We start from the raw sequence: 16,367 nt of genomic DNA on the forward strand, positions 1-16,367 counted from the left end.
AGTAAATGTCTCTGGCTTGAGACACTCCGGTTCAGAGTCTTTGAGCTGGAGTGTGAGTTAGAGACACTGACAGATAAGGGAGGGGGAGGTAGGTCCCACAGACACTGGTCCTATCCAACAGATACGAGGTACTTGATACCTGTGAGGATAAGGATGAAGGTTGCAGGGAGGATGCCCGGAGCATGGGGCAGTCCGGGTGTGGGGGAAAAGAGGGAAGGATCAGAATAGAAAGGTTATAGTCATAGGGGATTCAATAATCAGGGGGATAGATAGCATCCTCTGCAGACGTGACCGAGCGTCCAGGAGGGTGTGTTGCCTACCTGGTACAAAAAGGTAAAAAAACACATCTCGGAGCAACTGGAGGGGAACTTGGAAACGGAGGGGGAGGATCCAGTTGTCGTGGTCCATGTCAGTACCAATGACATAGGAGGGAGGTCCTGCTAAGGGAATATCAGAAGCTAGGAACTAAATTAAAATGCAAGACCTCACGGGGTAATCTCAGGATTACTGCATGAGCCACGTGCTAATTGTCATAGGGATAGGCAGATCAGAAAGGTGAATGTGTGGCTGAAAGAGTGGTGTGGGAAGGAGGAGTTCCATTTCATGGGACACTGGCACCAGTACTGGGACAGGAAGGAGATGTACCGCTGGGACAGGCTCCACCTGAACTGGAATGGGACCAGAGTCCTAGCGGAAAGGGTAAGTTGGGTGGTGCATAACGCTTTAAACTAGCAAGATGGGGGGGGGGGGGGGGGGGGGGGGGGGAGATCTGGTAGCAATAACAAAAGCTTAAAGATAAAAGAAACGAGAGGAGTGTAAAGGTCAAACCAGGGTAAGGAATAAAGATAACATAAATGGTCAAGGAAATAATACAGTTGTAAAACGAGTATAAAAAGGACTGTTAAAAATAAAGTAAAAGGAGCAAATATTAAAGATGAATTAAACTGCCTGTACAGCAATGTACACAGCATCCAAAATAAAACGGGGGGAACTGAAGGAATAATCTATAGCAAGGAAACAAATGTAGTAGGAATAACTGAAACATGGTTACTAAATATTGCCAGCTATATAATCAGAAAGGATATGGAAGGAAGAAGGTGGGGTGGAGTAGCTGTACTAATCAGAGATAACATAATGGCAGTAGAAAAAAAGGGATTTAACTAACAGAAGGATAGAAACAGAACCCATATGGACTGAAATAAAAGGTAAGGGATCGATCATACTAATAGGGGCATTATACAGACCACTTACTAGTGAAAAGGACGTGGTGGAAGAAATATGTAAGCAAATATGTGAAATGAGTAAAGGACATAGAATAATGATCATGGGAGATTTTAACTACCCCAGATAAACTGGCAAGAGGTGGCTAAAAGGGTACAAGGAATGAAGTTTTTACAACGTGTGGAGGACTCCTTTCTTACCCAGTATGTAAAAAGCCCAAGAGAGGAAGCAGTGCTGGATCTGGTAATGGAAATGAACCAGAACAGATAAGTAGTAAGTGTAGGGGAACATCTAGGCAATAGCGATCACAACATAATAAGGTTTAAGATAAAGATTGAGAAGACATAAGAAAGACAAAGACCAAAGTAATAAATTGGAAAGAAGCTGACTTTAAGGGGATGAGAATGGAACTCAGAAAAATATACTGATAAACAAAGAAATACAACAGCAGTGGGAAACATTTAAAATGCAGATCAACAGAGTCCAGGAGAAATATATCCCACTAAAAAGCAAGAACAATCTAGCCAGTAATGATACACTATGGATGAATAAACAGATAAGGGCAAAATTGAAACTGAAGAAAAAGGCAGTATTAAAGAAAAAAGTACATGGACAACAAAGGAGAGGATGACAAAAGAAATCAAAAACAATTAGGAAGGCAAAGAAAAACTGCAAAATTAAATTATCAAGGAATATAAAGAGAAATAGTAAAGTATTCGACAGACACATAAATAACAAAAGAAAAATCAGGATAGGGATAGGCCCACTAAGGGATTGACACTATAAACTCACAGGTAATGACAGCGAAATGGCAGAAATATTAAATAATTACTTTGCCTCAGTATTTACCAGGTTGACTAACATGGTGGGCATGACATTAGAAGATGAGATCCAAAAGGATATGAATACATTTAAGTAGAAGGGGGGGGGGGGGGGAAAGAGATAATTGATAAATGATTTCTCCCCACCCATGGCCCCAACAGTAGCTATACCGTTGCACATAGTATTTACCAAGATATAAAAGTAGCTTGTGACAAAGAATATGTAGTAATCGTGGGGGACTTTAATCTTCATATAGACTGATCAAATCAAATTGGCAAAGGCAGTCAGGAGGACGAGTTCATGGAATGTATTCGAGACAGTTTCCTAGAAAACATCATGGAACCAACCCGGGAACAGGCTATTTTAGATCTTTTATTGTGTAATGAGGCAGGGTTAATTAGTAATCTCACAGTAAACAATCCTCTGGGGAAGAATGATCATAATATGATGAATTTCATATTGAGTTTGAGAGTGACATACTTAAGACCGAAACTAGAGTCTTAAACTTAAATAAAGCCAATTATGTAGGTAAGAGGAGCAAGGTAGATTGGGAAATTAGGTTAAAAAGGTATGACAGTAGGTAAGCAATGGCAAACATTTAAAGAAATATTTTGATATTCTCAACGAATATAAATTCCATTGAGAAATAAAAACTCCACAAGAAAAGTGATTCATCCGTGGCTAACTAAAGAAGTTAAGGATAGTATTAGACTAAAAGAAGAGGCCTATAATGTTGCGAAGAGTAGTAAGCCTAAGGATTGGGAGAGTTTTAGAAATCAAAGGATGACCAAAAAATTGATAAAAAGGGAGACAATAGAAAATGAAAGTAAACCAGCAAGAAATATAAAAACGGATTGTAAAAGCTTCTACAAGTATGTAAAAAGGAAGAGAGTAGCAAAAGTAAACATTGGTCCCTTAGAGGCTGAGACAGGAGAAATTATAAAAGGGGGAATAAGGAAATGGCAGAGACATTGAACAAATATTTTGTACCTGTCTTCACAACAGACAACACAAAAAGCATACCAGAAATAGTGGGGAACCAAGGGGCTAATGAGAGTGAAGAACTTAAAGTAATTAATATCAATAGAGAAAAAGTACTAGAGAAACTATTGGGACTCAAAGCTGATAAATTCCCTGGACCTGATGGCCTACATTCTTGGGTTCTAAAAGAGGTGGCTGCAGAGATAGTGGATCCATTGATTGTGATCTTTCAAAATTCCCCAGATTCTAGAACGGTCCCAGCAGATTGGAATGTAGCAAATGTAATCCTGCTATTCACGGAAGGAGGGAGAGAGAAAACAGGGAACTACAGGCCAGTTAGCCTGACACCAGTCATCAGGAAAATGCTGGAATCCATTATTAAGGAAGTGGTAACAGGGCACTTAGAAAATCATATGATTAGGCAGAGTCAACATGGTTTTATGAAAGGGAAATAGTGTTTCACAAATTCAGAGTTTTTTGAGGATGTAACTAGCAGGGTAGATAAAGGGGAACCAGTGGATGTAGTATATTTGGATTTTCAAAAAGGCATTTGATAAGGCACCATGTAAAAGGTTGTTATGCAAGATAAGGGCTCATGGGATTGGGGGTAATATATTAGCATGACAGAGGATTGGTTAACGGACAGAAAACAGATAGTAGGTATAAACGGGTCATTTTCAGGTTGGCAGGCTGTAACTAGGAGTGCCTCAAGGATCATTGTTTGGGCCACAGCTATTTACAATCTACATTAATGACTTGGATGAAGGGACGGAGTATAATGTATCCAAGTTTGCTGACGATACAAAGGTAGGTGGGAAAGTAAGATGTGAGGAGGACCCAGAGTCTGCAAAGGGATATAGACAGGTTAGGTATTCTGTGGCGAGTGACTCACCTCCTGACTCCCCAAAGCCCTGCCTCCATCTACAATGCACAAGTCAGGAGTGTGATGGAATACTCTCCACTTGCCTGGATTAGCGCAGCTCCAATAACACTCAAGAAGCTCGACACCATCCAGGACAAAGCAGCCCACTTGATTGGCACCACATTAAACATTAAACATTCACTCTCTCCACCACTGGCGCAACGTAGCTGCAGTGTACACTACCTACAAGATACACTGCAGCAACTCGCCAAGGCTTCTTCGACAGCACCTCCCAAACCCATGACCTCTACCACCTAGAAGGACAAGGGCAGCAGGTGCATGGGAACACCACTAGCTGCACGTTCCCCTCCAAGTTACACACCATCCCGACTTGGAAATACATTGTCGCTGGGTCAAAATCCTGGAACTCCTTTCCTAAAACCTTCACCACACGGACAGCAGCGATTCAAGAAGGCGGCTCACCACCACCTTCTCAAGGGCAATTAGGGATGGGTAATAAATGCCAGCCTCACCAGCGACGCCCAATCCCATGAATAAAACAAAACGGTGAGTGGGCAAGAAGGTGGCAGATGGAGTATAATGTGGGGAAATGTGAGGTTATTCACTTTGGTAGGAAGAAAAGAAAAACAGAATATTTTTTAAATGGTGAGAAACTATTACAATGTTGAGAGATTTGTGTGTCCTCGTACAAGATACATAGAAAATTAGCATGCAGGTACAGCAAGCAATTAGGAAGGCAAATGGATGTTGGCCTTTATTGCAAAGGCGTCGGAGTACAAGAGTAAGGAAGTCTTACTACAATTGTGCAGGGCTTTGGTGAGACCTCTCCTGGAGTATGGTGTATAGTATTGGTCTCCTTATCTAAGGAAGGATATACTTGCCTTAGAGGCAGTGCAATGAAGGTTCACTAGATTGATTCCTGGATGAGAGGGTTGTCCTATGAAGAGAGGTTGAGTAGAATGGGCCTACACTCTCTGGAGCTTAGAAGAATGAGAGGTGATCTCATTGAAACATACAAGATTCTGAGGGGGCTTGACAGGGTGGATGCTGAGAGGTTATTTCCTCTGGCTGGAGTGTCTAGAACTAGGGGGCATAGTTGCAGGATAAGGGGTCAGCCATTAAGACTGAGATGAGGAGGAATTTCTTCACTCATAGGGCTGTGAATCTTTGGAATGCTTTATCCCACAGGGCTGTGGATGCTGAGTCGTTGAATATGTTCAAGGTTGAGATAGATAGATTTTTGGACTCTAAGGGAATCGGGTGGGAAAGTGGAGTCGAGTTCAAAGATCAGGGAGTGGCGAAGCAGGCTCGAGGGGCCGTATGGCCTACTCCTGCTCTTATGTACTTATGATAAACCAATCAAACTTAGAGATGACAAAACCCCTGGTCCGAATGGACTGCATCCACGCATATTAAAAGAAGTTAGGGAGGAGATAGCAGAGGCACTATTACATATATGTAAAAATTCTTTACAAAAAGGTAATAGTGCCAGAGGACTGGCAGACAGCTAATGTCATTCCTATATTTAAAGAGAGGTAGAACCAGTCCAGGGAACTATAGACCAATTAGTTTAACGTCTGCGATAGGAAAGATAATGGAATCCCTACTCAAAAATCTAGAAACCGAAAATATAATAAAGAATAGTCAGCACAGATTTCAAAAGAGGTCATGCTTGACCAAGCTTATTGAATTCTTTGTAGTAGTAACAGAGGGTAGACAAAGGTAATTAATAGATATAATATATTTGGATTTTCAGAAGGCCTTCGATAAGTTACCACATAGTAGACTCATGACTAAGGTCAGAGCATCTGGAGTTGGGGACAAGTAGCAGAATGGATAGCATGCTGGCTACAAAACAGAAAGTAGGGGTTAAAGGTAGTTCCTCAGACTGGCAAAAGGTGGGAAGTGGTGTTCTACAGGGATCGATGCTGAGACCAGTGTTGTTCACCATTTACACAAATGAGTTGGACTCAGGAATCAGAAGTACAATTTCAAAATTTGCAGACTACACCAAATTGGAGGGTATAGTTAATACTGAGGAGGACTGCGACAAAATACAGGAAGACATTAATAAACTTGCAGAATGGGCACGTAATTGGCAAATGAATTTCAATATAGATAAGTGTGAGGTATTACATTTTGGTAGGAAAATTAAGGAAGCCACATACTCCTTGGAAAATAAAGAGTCTAAATGGGTTAGAGGAGCAGAGGGATCCGGGGGTACAGATACACAAAACACAAAAGTAGCGACACAGGTTAATAAGGCCATTAAAAAAAGCAAACCTAGCACTGGAGTTCATTTCTAGAGGGATAAAATTGAAAAGCAGAGAAGTTATGTTAAACTTGACTTAGACCCACTTGGGGTACTGTGAACAGTTCTGGTCTCCATAACATAAAAAGGATATAGAGGCACTGGAGAAGGTGCAAAAAGAGATTTACTAGGATGATACCAGAACTGAGAGGCTGTACCCATCAGGAAAGATTGAACAGACTGGGACTATTTTCTCTAGAAAAAAGACTGAGGGGTGACCTGATAGAGGTCTTTAAGGTTATGAAAAGGGTTTGATAGGGTAGATGTAAAGAAGATGTTTCCACTTGTGGGGGAGACCAGAACTAGGGGCCATAAATATAAGATAGTCACTAATAAATCCAATAGGGAATTCAGGGGAAACTTCTTTACTCAGAGAGTGGGTAGAATGTGGAACCCGCTACCGCAAGGAGTAGTTGAGGTGATCAGCATAGCTGCATTTAAGGGGAAGCTAGATCAACACATTAGGGAGAAAGGAACAGACGGATACACTGATAGGGTTAGATGAAGTAGGGAGGGAGGGGGCTCGTGTGCAGCATAAACACCGGCAATGACCTGTTGGGTGAATAGCCTGTTTCTGTGTTGTACACTATGCAATTCTATGTAAATCACACATCCCAAGAGACCATGGGACAGCATGAACTAAGGCTTTTCAGTAAATCTATGGCTTGATGATCTAGCTTCCTTGACTGAAACAGGATGTGTGCTCATGACTAGTCTGCAGAATTGTGAGGAAGAGAAAAGGGAACAGAAATCTGCTAATTGTGTAATGTTGCAGCTGAAAGGGACACACAGAAGTAAGAATCCTTCATTTGGGAAAGTGGAGTTAACAAGCATGTGCAAAATCTAATTACAAATCTTTACAACTTTTCTTCTATGAACTAGATTTTAATAATTTTAACATCTAACCTTTTTGGTCAGTATACAGCAAATCTACAATACGTTCTGCATATAAAGTCTATAGCTGAAGATTCATTACTGTAGGCCATACAACCAGTGATTATTTGGTATTTTACCCCTAAATAGATCAGCTGCAACCATGCGGACAATGGAATCTAGTTTCCTATTATTTTTAAGACAGATTGCATTGGTAGTTAATGGCTAGAAATATCAGTTGTGCTTAAAATTCAACCCAACGTATGTTCTCTCCAACTTTAATGTACATCACAACGCTAATCCATTACAACCCCATTTCTACTTACCTTCAATATATAATAGAAGGGAAACCAGGAAAGGAAGATGTCAGAAAAGAATTCTGCTACACTGAAGAGACCATATACTACCCAGTACATCAGCCATAATGTGTCATCGTCTTTATCAGGGCTTTCAATGGCCTTGATTCTGGGGAAGAAAAATAAAGTTACCAAATATTTCAAGAGTGCAAAGTGAACCTATTTTTAGAGAATAATGATTTAATATACTCTTAACATGTGGAGCTACAGAGAAACCGGATGCAGAGAAGTATCAAGACAGTGGTTTTCAAGATATTGTTAAGGTATAAATGGGGTTTTACATGTTGCCTGGATTGCCTAAGTAAAATCTCATAACTGTACTAAATCAGATTTGAGCAAGTGTATTTAACCCACATTGCCAGTAAAACAGAAAAATATAAAACTACCACCAGGGAATCACAAAAGGGTTGTATAAAGCCTTTTAAAAATTGTTTTTCTCATCTCCTGAAGATGCCGATTCTTGCTGGGTTACAGTTCCTCTGCGCTAGTACTTCGCCCCAATGGCTATTCTTTATGCCTGCACTGAGCATTTGACCACAGAAGGTATTAGAGTTGATGCCAATGCCAGTCACTCCATCCTGATCCTATTACATGTACACGATGCAATCAGGAATGGGAGTCCCAGCTTATTTTTCTCCTCCTTAGCCAGGGGTACTAAGGCAGACTAACACTTCTAGTGCTATCCCAGCTAAGATCAGCTAAATCAGCACAAACTAAGAATCAAACAGATAATCATCCAGCCCACTACACCACATAAATAAGGGGCAAAGAGGGGGAGGAATTTTTGAAACGTGTTCAGGAGAACTTTCTTGACCAGTACGTTTCCGGCCCAATGAGGAAGGAGGTATTGCTGGACTTGCTTCCGGGGAATGAGGCAATCCAAAAGGAGCAAGTGTCAGCGGGGGAACATTTAGGGAACAGTGATCATAGTATCAAAGTTTAGAATAGCTATGGAAAAGGACATGGGGCACTCAAGTAAAAATACTCAATTGGAGAAGGGCCAATTTCAGTGGGATGAGAACAGATCTGGCCCGGGTAAATTGGAATCAAAGATTGGCAAGCAAAACTGTAATTGAATAATGGGCGGCCTTTAAGGAGGAGATGGTTCAGGTAGAGTCTAGATACATATCTAGAGGGAAAGGTGGGGCAACCAAAGCCAGAGTTCCCTGGATAACGAGAGAGAGAGTAAGATGAAGCAGAATAAAGGGGCATATGACAGATGTCAGGTTGATAATACAAGTAAGAACCAGGCAGAATATCGTAAGTTCAGAGGGGAAGTGAAAAAAGGAAATAAGAGGGGCAAAGAGAGAATGAGAATAGACTGGCAGCAAACATAAAAGGGAACCCAAAAGTCTTCTGTAGGCATGTAAACAGTAAATAGGTAGAAAGAGGAGGGGAGGGGCCAATCAGGGACCAAAAAGGAGACCTAATCATGGAGGCAGAGGGCATGGCCAAGGTACTAAATAAGTACTTTGCATCTGTCTTTACCAAGGAAGAAGATGCTGCCAGAGTCTCAGTAAAGGAAGGTGTAGTTGAGATACTAGATGGGCTAAAAATTGATAGAGAGGAGGTACTTGATAGGCTAGCTGTACGTAAAGTAGATAAGTCACCCGGTCCGGATAAGATGAATCCTAGGTTGCTGAGGAAAGTAAGGGTGGAAATTGTGGAGGTACTGGCCATAATCCTCCAAACATCCTTAGATACGGGGGGATGGTGCCAGAGGACTGGAGAATTGCAAATGTTACACTCTTGTTCAAAAAGGGGTGGAAGGATAAACCCAGCAACTATAGGCCAGTCAGTTTAACCTCGGTGGGGAAACTTTTAGAAACGATAATCCGGGACAGAATTAGCAGTCATTTGGATTGATTAGGGAAAGCCAGCACGGATTTGTAAAAGGCAAGTCATGTTTAACTAACTTGATAGAGTGTTTTGATGAGGTAATAGAAAGGGTCGATGAGGGCCATGCGGTTGATGTGGTGTATATGGACTTTCAAAAGGCGTGTGATAAAGTGACGCATAATAGGCTTGTCATGAAGATTGAAGCCCATGGAATAAAGGGGGCAGTAGCAGCATGGATACAGAATTGGCTAAGTAACAGGAAGCAGAGAGTAGTGGTGAACAGTTGTTTTTCGGACTGGAGGGAGGTGTACAGTGGTGTTCCCCAGGGGTCGGTACTAGGACCACCACTTTTCTTGATATATATTAATGATTTGGACTTGGATATATAGGGCACAATTTCCAAACTTTCAGATGACACAAAACTTGGAAATGTAGTGAACATTGAGAGAGATAGTGATAGACTTCGAGTGGATATAGACTGGCTGGTGAAAAGGGTGGACACGTGCAGATGAAATTTAACGCATAAAAATGCGAAGTGATACAATTCGGTAGGAAGAACGACGAGGCAATTTAAACTAAAGGGCACAATTCTAAAAGGGGTACAGGAACAGAAAGATCTGGGGGTATATGTGCACAAATAGTTGAAGGTGGCAGGGCATGTTGAGAAAGCGGTTAAGAAAACATGTGATCCTGGGCTTTATAAATAGAGGCAGAGTACAAAAGCAAGGAAGTAATGATGACACTTTTTTTTAAAAAATGGAGTATTGTGTCCAGTTCTGGGCACTGCGCTTTAGGAAAGACATTGAGGCCCTAGAGAAGGTGCAGAAAAGATTTACTAGAATGACTGCAGGGATGAGGGACTTTATGGATAGACCGGATAAGCTGGGGTTGTACTCCTTAGAACAGAGAAGGTTGAGAGGAGATTTGATAGAGGTATTCAAAATCATGAAGGGTCTAGACAGAATAGATAGAAAGAAACTGTTCCCATTGGCTGAAGGGTCAAGAACCAGAGGACATAGATTTAAGGTGATTGGCAAAAGAACCAAAGGTGACATGTGGAAAAACTTTTTTTTTCTTTAAACACAGCGAGTGATTAGGATCTGGAATGTACTGCCAGAGGGGGTAGGTGAAGCAGATTCAATTGTGGCTCTCAAAAGGGAACTGGATAAGTACTTGAAAGGGAAAAAAAAAATTGCACCGCTACGGAGATAGGGCGGGGGAGTGGGACTAGCTTGATTGCTCTTGCATAGAGCCAGCACGGACTCGATGGGCCGAATGGCTTCCTTCCGTGCTGTAACCTTTATGATTCTATCATGGAGCCTTTATCTAAGTTTTAACTGCTGTCAGTGCTAGGTTCAACAACAAACTCAGGAAGCATTAGATGCAGTATGGAATGCTTACATGTTATTATCTGTTGGTTTTGGGCAATGCAGTGTTCAAAAACTCAGCACAGAAACCCTAAGGTGGCTGTATTCATCCCATTTCACAGGATGGAAGTATTAAATAATATTTGCAATTAGGAAGGACTAGTTATAAATCATGATTGTGAGCCCTCCCTGAAGTACTTCTTTAATAGCTAAACTTCAGGCCTATTTTCATGTAAAGAAAAGATGCTGAAGACTAGATGTAAAGCCACTGTGGAGTCTAAAAAAGAAAGCAGAATATTTAAAAATCTCACACTTGGAAACCATGCTACAAATGCAACAAATCTCAGTAGATCAATAACATTTCAATTATAATCTATACCAATGTAAAATTTAAATATTCAGAACCAATTACATGGAGGAGAGGCTGCTATGTTGTAATTACAATATATACTGCCTGTAAAGCAGCCTTTCACATTGGCAAGAAAGCAAATAATTTCAGCAATGACTATATTACATACATGAATAAACTCAAGAATTAGAAGTTTAAACACAGCAATTTTTTTTTAAAAAGGTGGTCATCAGTGGATACTATTCCAAAAATAAATTGGATTTAAATTAGAAGATGATAATTATAAACTCTGTCCCATTGCTATCAAAGATAAATTTGGTGTTTTGAGACCCTCAAAAACAATAAATGGGTCACACAAACTAAAGATTACAAACATACTCTGAAATCCAATACACAGTCTACTCCTGATAATCTGAAGCTAAAAAATTCAAATGATCCAGTAATTCAAATTAAGTGACTTCAAATTAACAGGCGTAGGCTGTATGTCACAATCTGCAAATTCCAGTTATGAATGCTCACCATGTGACATGAACACATTTCTATTTTTGGCCATAAGATACTGTAGATAAACAAACATGGAAGATTAGTTTTACCAACAAGATATTGAACAGATGTCCTTTTCAGTTAATAATCACATTATTGGGGGCAATTTTATGTCCTACTTTCATTTCACCGTGAAAAGAATCATGTTAGCTGTTTAGAATGGTCAGTACCTTATGTAAACCACTTGTAGCCACACAAAAACTCTGACTTCCTGTTGTTCATTTAATGTGCTTGAGGGAATGCATGTCAAGTCAAGCATGGTTTAATGAACTACTGTTTATTCAAAACAGTTTAAGTACTTGTACTTTTAAGAATTCCTATTATTTTGAAAAATGCATCAGATTTTTTTTTAAAGTTAGCACTAAATTATTAATGCAAGACTGGCTACAAGAAATCACAGATTCTCATTGGTGCCCTTTAAGGATGAGGGTTGGCTCTTCTGAAAGTGGATACAACCATTGGGCAAACTGGAGGAAGCAAATTTTTACTTTGCATCCAGCCCATTTTCTGAGCATGACCTAGGAGTGCTCGATGTTGAAAATGTATGTCTAAAATGGAACAGTGCTCCATTACCAAGCCAGTCCAATTTATGGCCTTTCCCAGGAGTGTACCCTAGGGGTCAATGCTAGGTCCATTCCTATTGAAAATACTTAATGTTATTACATATTATAATCTAATGCAGTTGCCCAGCCATCATGGAGACTTTGATCGGTAGATTTAAACTTAGCAAACCAGAATCTTGAGGTCAAATTGGCATAGCAAGTACTCAACTAGGCTGGCGTGTAGAAGATATGAAGGGCTGGGACTTCCTGCTGTCCCTCTGCCAATTTTTCATTGGAAATATGGCAGGTGGGGCAGGAACTGAATTAGCTGTGTGCTCTGCTACTTCCCCAGCTTTTTTTTACAAAATGCCCCTATTTTCCCCACTAGAAATGATGGGTGCCATCTGCCACAAAGTTTAAATAGCCCAGAAGCTTATGCAATCAATCACACATTTACTTTGAAAACAGTATCTCCCATCTGTCACCTGTCATCATCCTCCCTAACCCCTGCAGGCAAACAGTGGATATTGCAAATGACCTCCAGGCCAGAAAATCAACCAGGGTCAAAGGTGCATCTTTCTGATGGGTGGAAATTGCAGAACCTGAAGATGTGCCCCAATTCCACAATACAGTCTACAATGTTTTTCCAGATGAAAAAAATGGAATTATTGGATTATTCAGTAACTTGAATAAAACTTAATTAAAACCGCTTTTGTGTTTTAAAAAAATTCAAATTCAATGGATAATTCGAATTAAGCAACTTTGAATTAAGATTATCTAATTTAATGTCTAGGTGCAGTTAGCTGTTGAGTTTAAATTTGAGCAAAGATCATGGCCTGGAACTTCCTGTGTATTTGTGCCCAGATACATGCGCAATTGGGGCACAAAATAAATACGTGGCCTAAAAGATTGTGGAACTTTGGGCAGCCTGAATGTTTTTTAAAAAATTCTCAGAACTGCACTATATTTTCTGTTTCTTTGGTTTCATTTTGTAGCATCAGTGAAAGTCACATTAAAAATTTAAAAGCTTCCCAAATTGCAGGTTCTTAAACATGTTGTTCCTAATGTGCATGAATGATGGTTAAATGAGCCATTGGGCCCCAATTGTTTCCACTGATTTACGCCCATTGTATGCTCAGGCATATTCTAATGAGATTGGCAGCAAATTTCAATATACTTGATATTAGAAGAATAGGTGCATTCTCAGGTCTAACTTCTGGGTTGCATAATGGAGGAAATACCAGGCCCAACTCACAATGATTCAGCTCTCAGTGCCTGCACAATGTACTGGCTGCACCTCCAGTGGGTAGACGATACAAAGCTAGGTGGGAAAGTAAGCTGGAGTCATACCTAGCACAAAGGAAGATGGTAGTGGTTGTTGGAGGCCAATCATCTCAGCCCCAGGACATTGCTGCAGGAGTTCCTCAGGGCAGTGTCCTAGCCCCAGCCATCTTTAGCTGCTTCATCAATGACCTTCCCTCCATCATAAGGTCAGAAATAGGGATGTTCACTGATGATTACACAATGTTCAGTTCCATTCACAACCTCTCAGATAATGAAGCAGTCTGTGCCCGCATGCAGAAAGACCTGGACAACATCCAGGCTTGGGCTGATAAGTGGCAAGTAACATTCGTGCCAGACAAGTGCCAGGCAGTGACTACCTCCAACAAGTGTCTAACCACCTCCCCTTGACATTCAACTACATTACCATTGCTGAATCCCCCACCATCAACATCCTGGGGGTCACCATTGACCAGAAACTTAACTGGACCAGCCATGTAAATACTGTGGCTACAAGAGCGGGTCAGAGGCTGGGTACTCTGTGGTGAGTGACTCACCTCCTGACTCCCCAAAGCCTTTCCACCATCTACAAGGCACAAGTCACAAGTGTGATGGAATACTCTCCACTTGCCTGGATGAGTGCAGCTCTATCAACACTCAAGAAGCTTAACACTATCCAGGACAAAGCAGCCTGCTTGATTGGTACCCCAACCACCACCCTAAACATTCACTCCCTTCACCACCGGCACACTGTGGCTGCAGTGTGTACCATCCACAGGATGCACTGCAGCAACTCGCCAAGGCTTCTTCGACAGCACCTCCCAACCCCGCGACCTCTACCACCTAGAAGGACAAGAGCAGCAGGCACATAGAAACACCACCACCTGCACATTCCCCTCCAAGTCACACACCATCCCGACTTGGAAATATATCGCCGTTCCTTCATCGTCGCTGGGTCAAAATCCTGGAACTTCCTACCTAACAGCATTGTGGGAGAACCTTCACCATACAGACTGCAGTGGTTCAAGAAGGCAGCTCACCACCACCGTCTCAAGGGCAATTAGGGATGGGCAATAAATGCTGCCTCGCCAACAATGCCCACATTCCACAAACGAATAAAAAAAGATAGACAGGTTAAGTGAGTGGGCAAGAAGGTGGCAGATGAAGCATAATGTGAGGAAATGTGAAGTTATTTACTTTGGTAGGAAAAACGGAACATTTTTTAAAATGGTGAGAAACTATTAAATGTTGTTGAGATTTCGGTGTCCTCGTACAAGAAACACAAAGTTAGCATGCAGGTACAGCATGCAATTAGGAAGGCAAATGGCATGTTGGCCTTCATTGCAAGGAAGTCTTGCTACAATTGTAGAGGGCTTTCGTGAGACCACGCCTGGAGTACTGCATATAGTTTTGGTCTCCTCACCTAAAGGATATACTCGCCTTAGAGGTGGTGCAATGAAGGTTCACTGGATTGATTCCTGGGATGAGAGGGTTGTCCTTTGAGAGATTGAGTAGAACGGGCTTATACACTGGAGATTAGAGGTGATCTCATTGAAACATAAGATTCTGAGGCGGCTTGATGGGGTAGATGCAGAGAGGTTGCTTCCCCTGGCTGGAGAGTTTAGAACTAGGGGGCATAGTCTCAGGCTAAGGGGTGCAGCCATTTAAGACTGAGATGAGGGGGAATTTCTTCACTAGAAAGTTGTGAATCTTTGGAACTCTACCCCAGAGGGCTGTGGATGCTCGGTCAGTGAGTATATTCATGCTGGAGATAGGCAGATTTTTAGGGATATGGGGGAATCAAGGGATATGGGGGAATCAAGGGATATGGGGGAATCAAGGGATATGGGGGAATCAAGGGATATGGGGGAATCAAGGGATATGGGGGAATCAAGGGATATGGGGGAATCAAGGGATATGGGGGAATCAAGGGATATGGGGGAATCAAGGGATATGGGGGAATCAAGGGATATGGGGGAATCAAGGGATATGGGGGAATCAAGGGATATGGGGGAATCAAGGGATATGGGGGAATCAAGGGATATGGGGGAATCAAGGGATATGGGGGAATCAAGGGATATGGGGGAATCAAGGGATATGGGGGAATCAAGGGATATGGGGGAATCAAGGGATATGGGGGAATCAAGGGATATGGGGGAATCAAGGGATATGGGGGAATCAAGGGATATGGGGGAATCAAGGGATATGGGGGAATCAAGGGATATGGGGGAATCAAGGGATATGGGGGAATCAAGGGATATGGGGGAATCAAGGGATATGGGGGAATCAAGGGATATGGGGGAATCAAGGGATATGGGGGAATCAAGGGATATGGGGGAATCAAGGGATATGGGGGAATCAAGGGATATGGGGGAATCAAGGGATATGGGGGAATCAAGGGATATGGGGGAATCAAGGGATATGGGGGAATCAAGGGATATGGGGGAATCAAGGGATATGGGGGAATCAAGGGATATGGGGGAATCAAGGGATATGGGGGAATCAAGGGATATGGGGGAATCAAGGGATATGGGGGAATCAAGGGATATGGGGGAATCAAGGGATATGGGGGAATCAAGGGATATGGGGGAATCAAGGGATATGGGGGAATCAAGGGATATGGGGGAATCAAGGGATATGGGGGAATCAAGGGATATGGGGGAATCAAGGGATATGGGGGAATCAAGGGATATGGGGGAATCAAGGGATATGGGGGAATCAAGGGATATGGGGGAATCAAGGGATATGGGGGAATCAAGGGATATGGGGGAATCAAGGGATATGGGGGAATCAAGGGATATGGGGGAATCAAGGGATATGGGGGAATCAAGGGATATGGGGGAATCAAGGGATATGGGGGAATCAAGGGATATGGGGGAATCAAGGGATATGGGGGAATCAAGGGATATGGGGGAATCAAGGGATATGGGGGAATCAAGGGATATGGGGGAATCAAGGGATATGGGGGAATCAAGGGATATGGGGGAATCAAGGGATAT

General features: G+C 42.0%; 1 protein-coding gene across 1 annotated transcript in view; it reads right to left on the bottom strand.

Moving 5' to 3' along the window:
- Nucleotides 1-16,367, bottom strand: part of reep5 (receptor accessory protein 5) — a 45,543-nt gene that overhangs the window by 6,607 nt on the left and 22,569 nt on the right. Inside the window, exon 3 of the mRNA XM_067982959.1 lies at nt 7,418-7,556. Coding sequence (XP_067839060.1) covers nt 7,418-7,556 — 139 coding nt within the window. The remainder of the gene's footprint in view (nt 1-7,417; nt 7,557-16,367) is intronic.

Source organism: Heptranchias perlo, chromosome 4 (assembly GCF_035084215.1).
Source record: "Heptranchias perlo isolate sHepPer1 chromosome 4, sHepPer1.hap1, whole genome shotgun sequence".
In the NCBI taxonomy this organism is placed as follows: Eukaryota; Metazoa; Chordata; class Chondrichthyes; order Hexanchiformes; family Hexanchidae; genus Heptranchias; species Heptranchias perlo.